This window comes from Haliotis rufescens, unplaced genomic scaffold, assembly GCF_023055435.1.
Source record: "Haliotis rufescens isolate VD_foot unplaced genomic scaffold, xgHalRufe1.0.p SCAF_7, whole genome shotgun sequence".
Taxonomy (NCBI): Eukaryota; Metazoa; Mollusca; class Gastropoda; order Lepetellida; family Haliotidae; genus Haliotis; species Haliotis rufescens.
The window spans coordinates 37404668-37417342 of NW_025964361.1; the positions used below are offsets into that span (position 1 = coordinate 37404668).

At 39.9% G+C, this 12675-nt stretch overlaps 1 protein-coding gene across 7 annotated transcripts in view; it reads right to left on the bottom strand.

Moving 5' to 3' along the window:
- LOC124112938 (putative methyltransferase NSUN7) overlaps nucleotides 1–12675 on the bottom strand; it is a 75356-nt gene that overhangs the window by 40327 nt on the left and 22354 nt on the right. For all 7 annotated transcript variants that reach the window (XM_046473136.2, XM_046473133.2, XM_046473132.2 and 4 more), the window contains one exon: nucleotides 3361–4087. In XM_046473136.2, the coding sequence (XP_046329092.2) occupies nucleotides 3361–3796 (436 nt within the window). In that variant the 5' untranslated portion in view covers nucleotides 3797–4087. The remainder of the gene's footprint in view (nucleotides 1–3360; nucleotides 4088–12675) is intronic.

The window sequence follows — 12675 nt, forward strand, 5'->3', positions numbered from 1 at the left end:
CAATGCAGAATGTGAGACAATGCAGCATGTGAGACAATGCAGCATGTGAGACAATGCAGAATGTGAGACAATGCAGAATGTGAGACAATGCAGCATGTGAGACAATGCAGAATGTGAGACAATGCAGCATGTGAGACAATGGTGATACTCCACACAGGTACAGTACAAGATGTCACTGTTTGGAGATTACGCTTATCGATGAACATACAAAACAGACGTGTCACGTATCAGTAAAAGATGAAGGGTGTGCTTTGTCTGTCATGTACCAGCCAGTTAGGTTTTAATCTTGTCATAATTTGAACATGTTGAACCACTATCTCACAGAGGCAGAACTAGGATTTTGAAAGGGGTGTAGCGGCCATAAAATTTCCCGTGATGGGATTCGAACCACGGACCTTATGATCTGATGTCGGACGCCTTGTCCACATGACCAAAGAGGTTAACCCTGTCAGCAAGCTGACAAGGTAAGGATGTCATCTGTAGGATGACTCCACGCCCTGCTACATACTCCCCCGTCAACAGAAGGCACATCCCGGGCTGCATAGTAGGGTACTGAGGCTTATTTCGCTCAAATTTAATATGAACGTGCTCAGCCCTACGTTGGGCGCCAATGTAGTGGCCGTAAAATTCCCGAGTCTCGTGATGGGATTCGAACCACGGACCTTATGATCTGAGGTCTGACGCCTTGTCCACATGACCAAAGAGGTTAACCCCGTCAGCAAGCTGACAAGGTAAGGATGTCATCTGTAGGATGACTCCACGCCCTGCTACATAGGCATCTTAACTTCAGTGAGGGGGTTGGGGGTAGAGTTGTGTGGCACTCGACAATCATACAAGGATGCAAATGAGTACTACATTTATACAAAGTTAGTTGGGGGTTAATGTTATTAGGTCCACATGTTATTTTCAGAAGGGGAGAGCACTTAGTGATGTGCATGTCAGTTGCCTGCCCTTGACTAACAAGCATGATACCCACAACTTTAGGGTCGTATAATCATGAAGAAAATCACAAGAAAAGAAATACATGAGGGTTCATAAATACCCCAAACACTTAAAATCACAGAGATACGAAGAATATTTGGAATGTCAGTTCAAGAAGTTTATCCTGGAACAGCATGAAGCTATCTCGATCTCGTCCTACACCCTCAGCCAGAGCTGGAGGGGTTGAGATAAGTCTGACAGTGGGGTTGTCCTCACACATTTGCACACTGTTTCACTGCAATGGCCACTGCTCCCATAGATACATTTCTGTTCAAACTCTGTGTTTGAAGGCTTGAAAAAACATTATGGAAGTGTCAGATTCAGGACAATATAGTCAGTTTAATCAGATCAAATAACCATTATGATTGTATCTGCATTTTCCTATCAAAGTGGAGAGTGATAAGGGGTTAGGGTGAAGGACAGACTGTAATATTACCCGGTACCCACAAGGAATGGACACATCAAGTGTAATAACTTCCGATATTTGCTGATATTTTTAGGGATTCCCAATCCTGATTGGTCAATTGAAACTATAATATGTCACAGTACTTCATTGTTAAGAAAAATATTATATGATGTAATACATTGTTCATACAGAGTAAAGTTTCTGTTGGGTTGACATTTCATACATTTTTTCTTCATTTTCTCTCTTAAAATGTCACTGAGTAATATACAGAATAACCTACTTGGAACTTGGAATTACAGATGATTTGTCCCTTGTGAATGAATGCTGCAAGTCCCTTGCCAAATGCCAAGTCCATTCATTCACTCAGGACAGAAAATCTGTAATTCCTTGTATGTCTCTAACCTTTCCTCGTGTGCCACCGGGACCTCATAACAATGTTCATTTGTGTCCTTGTGAGCTTAGTGTTCAACAGGGGCAGTCGGGTAGCCCAGTGGTTAAAGATTTCACTCATCACGGCAAAGACCCAGGTTCGATTCCCGACATGGGTACAATGTGTGAAGCCCATTTCTGGTGTCCACCGCTGTGATATTGCTGGTGGTGTGACACAATACTCACTCACTCACTCACTCACAAGTTTGTGACACCATACTCATTCACTCACTCACTCACTCACTCACAAGTGTGCGACAAGAACACTACTATTGTGAAGCCATCTTTGAACTTAGTGATTGCCATGTCACCATGAGCAAGATAAGAAGCAGTCACAGTTTAGATAGCGTGCCCCTTTTCATACAGATTGATATCACCCTTTTCAATTTTGGAATCCCAGATTTATTTTATTAATCTTCCCATGCAGTAAGCATCTTCATCGGTCTCTGGTCATAATTTTCTCTAAGTGTTTGTCACATTTACTTGTTATAAAGCACATTTATCATTTGCTTCTAATAAAAAATATTGTAATAAGGTATTCTTGTTAAAAACTTTAATCATTTGCTTATAATAAATAATATTGTCACTAGATATTCTTGTGTTTTTCAACATTTATCATTTGCTTCCAATAAATAATATGGTCACAAGGTATTCTTGTTAAAAACATGAGTGTGCTTATCAGGCATCAGGAACGGGTTTTAACCGTGGTATTTTGATGTTAACAATGCCATCGGGACTCCAATGCAAGGAATGTCGAAGCCTGGCCAGTGGACTATTTCAGATATAGTGTTGGATATATCTAGTCATTATCTAGAATGTACTCTATCATGGTTGGAGGCAAGATCATCTAGTATACGAAAGGTGGTGACGTGTGCAGTCACATACCATCAGTCGTTGAAAGATGGTACTTGTTGTTTGCCTGCCTGGCACTCAGTACAAAGGGGCTAAAACAAGGACCGGTGGGCTCGGAGTGTGCTGCATCGGGGTGGGGTATTCATGTTAAACTGCGGCATGGTATCTCAGTGGGCTAGCACTATAAAACCAGTATTAGTCTGGACTAGTACCATGTGCATGCACATCACTATATAAATGCAATATTCTTGGGTCGGCTGCCAGGACAGTTTACATAGGACTATCTGATGGTGGTTGGGGGTGTGGATGTTGGTGGGTGGTTCATAATTATACCAATGAATCTTCTTATTTAAAGTACGTACAGTACCCAAACATCTTTCTCATTTTTGTTGCATTTGTACACAAAGCTGTTGTCATTTGTTTTTAATCATCAGAAAACAGTCAGCAGCTAGACCCTCAGAAATACATGAGCCTCTGAACCAAATTAATAATGGTCCATGTGCTAAATCCTACTTAAACAGATGTCTAAAGATAAATTAAGGTTGACATGCTAAATTTCTTTCATCACAGAAAATTAAAACAGTAGCAGAAATTCTGCCCATACAAAATTGCATGTTGTCATTAAGACTTTAGGCAACAAAATTCCAATTCTAATTCCAAAAAAGATGACTCTGAAAATAGATGCTACTTACATTTAAGCGCAGCAAAGGCCAGTTCGTAAGTTTTCCTCTTCTCAATCTCATCTTTAAACTCCTCGTCCGCTACCGGTGGTTGGATGGGAGCATTGGCCAGCTGTTTCCTGCGAAGGTACGGACTCCCTTCATTGGGATCCTGCTTCAAGACCGAGTATATCTTAGCCCCACGAACAAACATACGATGAGAGTAGACTGTCGGTTCCTTAAAGAAGAACTCTTGGCGGTATTTACTCTCATCCGAGATGTAGCCATTACTCTGTGAATTGTCAGTCATGTTGGTTATATGTTCTGACTGGCTGTCACTATCCGAGAACTCCTCTCTTCCATTTCTCAAAATTTGGTCATTTCCTTGACCGGAACCCTCAAAGCGGAGCCCTCGGTTTCCACTGTACCCCTGCTGTTGGTAGGTAACATTCTCTGCTGTAGGTGGCATTATATTCTCAACATCCCCTCACACCTCTGCCTGTTTTCCCCGAAGGTGATGATAGCCCTTTCTGAGAGCTGATTGGTCAAAAAGGTTGGCCACTTGTGTCAATCAGCATTCACCAGACTGTCGAGCAATCGGCAGTGTGATTCAATCAAGTGCGTTTCAATCGCTGGGGCAGACGGGTGGGTCAATGCTTGATCCTGGAGTGAATTAAGTCAAGTCTAAATAGCCTCCTCAATCAATACAAACCAGTGATGCAGCGTGTCGCTTGGTGATTCCCAATACAGCTCCCCTTATCTACAAGAAAACAAACAACAATCTGTGAGACAAGAAGAAATTTCCTCTGGGCACCTCCTGACAGATCAACAACATTTAACGCGCTAAAAGTGATAAGCTGTCCATTGAAGCGAGCTATCACTATTGTCATCCGAGGCTGTGGAGCTGTCGCTATTGGGTATAATATACACTATCACTTGATAAGTAATATACCCCTAACAGTGGTGGGCCGCGCCATGCAAAGCAACCTCTCTCAATATTGTAGTGTGGCTTAAGGAACATATTCTTGTATGCTTCATGGAAGTATCAACTAGGCTTGCATGAGATTGAATGAAATTCTGAGGCAAGACATTGGTGAAAATAAAGGGATTATGCTCAGCACGGAGTCTACAGAATATTGCCGGACACATATGTATACACATAGGCAATATCATAACAAAACCTTTTCAAGTTCTCAAGGCTTGTGTCATAACTTAGGCAATGTAACAGTCGAAAAACTTTAGAATTGCCAGATCTATATAGATCATTACAAACAAAATCTTTAAAAACAAATTGAATAAAAAATTCTCTTTTTCATTCTATTGTTCACCAAATAGCTAAATAGTATCTCATTGATGTATAGTGGTAAGGAAAGCCCCATATAATTCGTTGTTTTACTTATTCTTTTGACCTACCCCCTTCCTCCAATGCTTTCTGGGTTTATTTGAGGTATAATCCGTAAAAAAAAACTCACGAAATCAAAGCTTTAACACAAACACAAACAAAATGTTGTTTACAAATTATAATTTCATTATCTTTTTGACATAATTGTGGGAGACAATCCATCCTTTAAAAATGAAAAAAGTGTTGGTCAATACATAACAAATGACCTCACGGACACACCTTAAGAACCTTATCGTATGAACACCTATCAGATTTTGCCCAGTTTCCATAAAGCCATGCTATTTTTACAGACTTTGTTTCCCCATAGATCAGACTCATAAGCACTTACAGCGTCCAAAAATCACTCAAACAGGCTGACCAACAACTCTCCTTTATATACTGTTTCCAGCCCAACAAATCTGAGCATAATACCCCTAACGGAATCCTCGCTACACGTCCACACACAAGAGGATTACTGCCTCAGACCACAGCCCACTCTTACACTAGCCAACAGGTGCTTTAAGCTGGGGTAATCTCTGCATGGCAATGGCCACACCATGGAAAAGAGGATCACCGTATGTTTGCATTAGTGTGAGCGGGTAAGAATAATTGATCTGGTGGCAATTACGTCCAAATATGTCCTGGAGACATGCAGCACTATTGAATGAATGGATTGGGTTTGGTCTTTAGTCCATGTAGTACTAAAACTCATGCTGTAGTACTGTGGTGTAAGCCCTGCTTTCGTATAAGCCCACACATCCATTTAAGGCTTGGCTCGGGCTGTTTGATTTACTCACTAACTATGAATCACAAACATAGATGGATCAAGACATTTCCAATACATGCCTGTCACAGACATTTCTAATACATACCTGTCACTGCATTTACATTCCAAATAATAAATACATTATAAGTTGCCTCCGGCTCATGGTATAAAACCTTACGCGGGACGCATAAAACCCCATGTACCTCTTGTGATCCTGTTACAGCGAATTTATCTTATGTTTTAATAATATTATGACAATGTAAAAGAATCAAAACAAATTGAAAATTGATAGAAAACAGCTGTTCGATTGAGTGGAGGTGAGCTTGATCTGTGTCACATGACCTTCAATGACTCTGAAAAAGCATGCAGCTTTTTGCTGGGAAGTGGGGTATATAGGATTTATTCAGCCTCTCAGAAATCCACATTCAGCCTGCCTTGCTCATGGTGGGGTATAAGGGATTTATGCGCCAGCTGAGAAATTTATTCCAATCCAAAGGGGAATACATCATATTTTATCAAGATCACGTGGACCAATCAGATCACATCATTCTGACATGGAGGTGTGATAATTCTAAATGTAAATTACACCTATATCTCATTAAAATCAAGGGGCGGTCGGGTAGCCTAGTGGTTAAAGCGTTCGCTCGTCACGCCGAAGACCCGGGTTCGATTCCCAACATGGGTACAATGTGTGAAGCCCATTTCTGGTGTCCACCGCTGTGATATTGCTGGAATATTGCTAAAAGTGGTGTGACACCATACTCACTCACTCACTCACTCATCAAAATCAGATCTTTTACTTCAATGTGATTCCTTTTTCAAGATACAGAAATCAGATACTCTGCTCCAGAATTTGGAAGCCTCCATCCTGATTGTCTGATAAGTAAGTCATGACGACCTGCAGTGGAAGGGTGTCAGATCTTCACAGGGAGAGGTATTGTTTCCAAGTAGAAGATCTGATTTTAATGAGACTGGAACACCCGGTTCCATCCTTGATGAACAGCATTGTGACCATGAGACCTGTCTATAGGAGGTTTCTTCACAGAGCTGTTTGAACTTGTTCAGAAACACAGGAATATTTTTGTTGAAAGGGAAAAAAAGTCCTACAATATAAAATTTCACTCAGGAACTTTCAAAAGAAAACCCCAAATACATCCGAAACTCATCCTTGTCAAAGTATATGTATGTGTTGGGAATCAAACCTGAATAATCAGTTTCAAGCAAACACACCAGCTACTGTGCTACCCAAGTGTATAGTTGACAAGGAAACACAGCCTGTAATTACTGGGCATTCAAGGAGGCTCTCCAGAAGGAGCTAATTAGTGTCACTTATGCCCTGTTGGACATACTAATTCAGTCAAGTTGTTTGGTTAAGTAAGAGCAAGTCTAGCGATCATGGTATGAAACAATAACACTACTCTATTTGTTTACTCAGTCAATTACTGTAAATCATAAATTTAATGTGTCACCAAATGAATGCAAGTGTCAACCCCTAGCCTAAAATGTTTTCCTGAAATGAATACGAGTTTCTCAACCTTTGAAATTTAAAAACTAGTCGGCAAACAAAATATTTGACTTCTTATAAAACTATTAAAAGATTATTTGACAAGGTTGCTAAGAACAAAGATGCCTTTATGTCAGAACTGCTTGATCAGTTTGCAACTAGAGTAAACAAACTGACAACACTTGATACCGTACTTCACTAGATGCACTATATCTAGCGCTCAGCTACATTGTTTATTGGAAGCTTGCTACGCATGTGATTGTTTCTGGCAGGTGCAGGGAACCTGTCAATAAATACGTCCAAATAATAATGCGTCAATTTATTGAAAATAGCAAGGGGAACTCACATTTTTTGCTTTAATTTCATGCTCTGCAGCCCTTGACATGATAATGATAGGTCAGTTCTTGAAACCAGAGAAATGGTTGTAGGACCAAACCTATCAGGTACATTTCAGATATTGGATTAGAATGTGTGATTTTCAAGTGATATTCAGTATTTGATACTTGCAGCTTTGTTTTGGAACCGATAGTGTTTATACGAAAGGTTTTAGTTATTTCTGTGTGACTCTGTTTACAGTTGTGAGACAGATATGACATCACTCTGGAAAGTTATGACATCACAATACAATGGACGACATCACATATGCTTCCCTAACAACTGAACCCACCTAGTGAAGAAAAAACAAACTAAATCGACTTTCAAGTCTTTGAATGGCATTTAGAAGTGACTTTCTTTGTTGCCCGTTGTTGTTGATAGACAGGACTTTGGTGGCTTCCCACTAGATGTTATGGTCTTGGTTCTTGAGCATGTATTCAGAAATAACGGATTTCAAGTCTAGTTTGGTCTGATGTTCTTTGAGTCTGATGTTGAGGGATCTGAGGGTTTCTCTAATGTATTGTAGGCCACAGTTGCAGAGGATCTGGTATAAACATTGTCTGGGGTCGGGACTAAATAGCATGCCTCCCTGTAAATGTGTAATGCCACAATAATCTGTTGAATAATCTGTTGGTTAATCTTTGCTTAATCCAGCATGCTGCCATGCTGATCTACACTGACCAGTACAAGCTCCATGTGTTTGTTTGTTTGCTGTTTAACACTGCACTCAGCAATATTCAAGCTATTTGACGTCAGGCTATAAAAGTCAAGGCTGAGCAAACAAACAACTCATACATATGTACACTGACACACCAATCAAAATGCACAAATAAAACACATCGTATTTTCATTTACTACAATCTCACCACAAAAGAAATATCCTTTTATCTTTTTCCAAATTATTCAAATAGAACAACAGGACAAAAGGTTTATATTTCATCCCGACCCATATCCCAGTCATAAATCCCAAGAAAAATACCTTCCACAATTATTCAAATGGAAACGACATCATACCACTCGAGACAAAATATAGGCTTGGAAGAATCACCACCACTGATAAACAAGTTCTATTCAGCCGAGCACAAGAAGAGGGATTGAGTTATGATCTAGTTCGTGTTGACAATGCAATCTTAACCTTGTTGGGAAACTTGATTAACTTTCCGCAATGACAGGTCACAAATATTTCATCTGCTTATTCATCAATCATCGTGACTTCGCACTGGCGGTATAGTGACCCCACTGTCTGTGTGTGTGTGTGCAGTGCAAGTCAGTAGGAACCACTTTAGATTTTATGAGATTCAAAAGTGTATGCAATTGGGCCAGACTTTATAGAATATTTCGACCCTTGTCCAAGTTTTCCTGTTATTGATGTATCAAGTATTATAGCTACAAGTAAGTACATGTACACCTAATATATTGAATAACAGAATTTGTCCTCAGCTTTGACAATCAATCTGATAAAAACAGTATTTACATTTCCAACCTGGCAATCACATTTTATGAAAAGTACTCAAATACACTTATCTCAAAAAGAGGGTATAAGTGAGTATACAGGGTATAAGTGAGTATACAGGGTATGAGTGAGTGAGTGAGTGAGTGGGTCATGAGTGAGTGAGTGACTAGGTCATGAGTGAGTAGGGTATGAGTGAGTGAGTGAGTAGGTCATGAGTGAGTAGGGTATGAGTGAGTGAGTGAGTAGGTCATGAGTGAGTAGGGTATGAGTGAGTGAGTGAGTAGGTCATGAGTGAGTAGGGTATGAGTGAGTGAGTAGGTCATGAGTGAGTGGGTCATGAGTGAGTGAGTGACTAAGTCATGAGTGAGTAGGGTATGAGTGAGTGAGTGAGTAGGTCATGAGTGAGTAGGGTATGAGTGAGTGAGTGACTAGGTCATGAGTGAGTAGGGTATGAGTGAGTGAGTGAGTAGGTCATGAGTGAGTAGGTCATGAGTGAGTAGGGTATGAGTGAGTGAGTGAGTGACTAGGTCATGAGTGAGTAGGGTATGAGTGAGTGAGTGAGTAGGTCATGAGTGAGTAGGTCATGAGTGAGTAGGGTATGAGTGAGTGAGTGAGTAGGTCATGAGTGAGTGAGTAAGTAGGTCATGAATGAGTAGGGTATGAGTGAGTAGGGTATGAGTGAGTGAGTGAGTAGGTCATGAGTGAGTGAGTAAGTAGGTCATGAATGAGTAGGGTATGAGTGAGTAGGGTATGAGTGAGTGAGTGAGTAGGTCATGAGTGAGTGAGTAAGTAGGTCATGAATGAGTAGGGTATGAGTGAGTAAGTGAGTGAGTGAGTGAGTGAGTGAGTGAGTAGGGTATGAGTGAGTGAGTAAGGTGAAACATTTTAACACTGTTTCAAATCTACTCCATCAAACTGTTACACAGAATTTCCTGACAACGTCTCTGACTCTCTGGTATGAATTTCTAAATTTAATTGATAATCATTTCGCAACAGTTCCGCCTCTTATCTAATTGTATTCCCCAAAATTAAGAAATTAATAATAGCTATGATCCAAGCTAAACAATTCATGTGATATTTCAAGATATTGCTGAAAAGCCAGAAGTAATATATCAACTGACTGTTGACAGACTAAACCCACGCATTCAATATTTATGCATGGCAGCAATGTATGCACATCAGATCAATGTATTAAGAAACATTTATCATTTCTACAGATGAATCTGCCACAGCCCATTAACAGCTGAATTAAATTTAGCCAGTTATAGATATAACTTTAAGACCCAGGTCAACACTACTTGAGCATTGACAGATATAGATGAACCAAAAGAATGCCTTATTACTTTACACAGCATTGTCCTTGTCGTTAATAAAAGCAAAAGTTTGATCTATAGCAACGATACCAGAATTTTTATCTTTATCATTTCAACATTTCATAAGACAAATATATATATATTTTTTCTTGTTTCAAATGAAACTCTGTCTTTTATTTGGCAAGAGTAAAACAAACACGAAAGAAATATTAAATGTTAAGTCGAATTGTTTGAAAGGCATTACTTAGAAGTTGACGGATGACAAAGTAGACACAATTTAAGGATAACAACTTCTTTAACCTTTAGCCTGCTGAATTATTTTCACACTTCTTACCCCTGCCTGCTGCGATATTTTCTTTTTGAGGTAAATAAATGACTGAACGTTTTTATATTGAGCAAGCTGAGCATTTATGCATGTCATACGTAATTTAAATGTTACGCAAAGCCTTCTTGGTAAATAGATATGGCGAGTTTTATTTTGGGGTGTTGTTATGCTATTCGCCTGTCGAATTGGTTCGACATCAGATGCACGGGGATGGACACCTCTGTCGAATGGGTTTTAGCGTGCAGAGCTTTAATACTGTAAAGGCGACGTTTCGGTATAGATACTTATACCAACAGTTTAAGGCCCATACTGATACGTCGCCTTTACAGTATTAAAGAAGTTGTTAGCCATAAATTATGTCTACTATGTCGTTTTTTAAGTCTTCTGTTATAATTATTATTCAAACTTCATGATTATTTTATGAAATTAACGATATTACAAGCAAATCACACCTGAGTTTCATCATTTTTTAGTTTGACTTCTACCTTTAGAAATAATGATAATGGAGACACATGAGAAATTACATTGTCGGAACAACCCATGTGGGAATATCAGTCTCGGGCAAAACAGGTGACCTGTATCCATTCGGGCTGTAAAGGGGGACTACCCATGGTGAATGGGCACAATAAAGGTATGCCCCACTGTGGTGTCTAGGAGCTGGTTATACATTGGAAATAAGTTTTGTGACAATCAAGGACAAAAGTGTATCACATTCCATCCACCGGCCTAATCTTCAAGTGCGGTGTTTACTGCAATAAATATTGACCTTTGCTTCACATGAAGCCCAAACACTTCTCCTAGTCCCATATACATGTATATTAGGATCTATATATCCCTCTTTGATTTCCCTCACAAGGTCTACCATACATAGCACAGGCATGGGTTACATCAGATTCCAGGGAGTGAGGTAGCCTTGTGGGTAAAGTGTTAGCTCATCTCTCTGAGGATCTGGGTTTGATTCCTCTGTGGGTAAAATATAAGCCTCTGAGTGAGTGAGTGAGTTGGGTTTAACGCCGCTTTTAACAGTATTCCAGTTATATCACGGTGTGTCAGCTTAATGTGGGAGGAAAGCCCGAAGTGATGCAGGTCTCAGACGTTTACCACTTCGGTGAAACCCATGAGCACGGGTATGGTGCTGACAAACCTAGAAACATAATCGGGGCGATCCGGGATTTGAACCCACAATCATAGGTTTCTGGCATGCCCAAGGGATGCAACTCTGCACAGCAAATCGCGGCGCCTTAGACGACTGGGCCACCCGTTCCCCCTATATGCTTATGTTCCGCGCTGTTCCGTTGCAACATTCCAACAATTTTGTATCTTGAATTCACGTAAGATTCCATTCTCCGGATATTTACGATATTTTTTCCCAGTGAAATAGATCTAGGGGGAATAACTCTAAGTTTGGTTTTTGTCTGCTATATTTCGATGATTGTGAAAAATTAATGAAGTGGATAAAAGCCTTACTGTGGTATTCTTACCGATTCGGACCGAAGCATACATGCATAAGACATACAGGTAATATAATTAGATTTGCTTATTTGTTGATTTTTAACGCTGCACTCAGCAATATTCCAGCTATATGATGGCGGTCTTTAAATAATCAAGTCTAAACCAGACACTCCAGTGATTGACATCATGAGCATAGATCTAAGCAATTCGGATACGATGACATGCATCAAACCAGTCAGCGAGCCTGACCACCCGATCCCGTTTGTTTCCTCTTACGACAAGCATAGTCGCCTTTTACAGCAAGCATGGGTTGCTGAAGACGCGTTTTAACCGGGATCTTCACGGGTCTTATAATTAGGAGTGCGGTAAGATAAATCCATTGTCCACCAGCCTATCAGGAGACATTGGTTGATGTGCCCTCTATGCTATTTTATATTCCGCTAGAGACCGGTCGACAACTTATAATATCCATCAAACTCATGAGTTTAAATCTAAATGATAATGGGTTAGCTAATACTTCCCATTTTCTATTTAAAAAATGCATTCTTACAGAGAAACATGAAAACTCAAAATTGCAAAAATGAATCTAAATTTTAATTAATTTTTCATCTGAAAGCTTTACGATTCAGAAAATAATGTGTTACTTAGTTCACATCCTGCGATGATATGGGACAATAAACAACAGTGAAACCCCAACATCACTGAAATAGATTCAGTATGATGAGGACGTCTTGACTTTCACTCTAAATTTCAAACACTGCATTACAGCTGAAAGATGG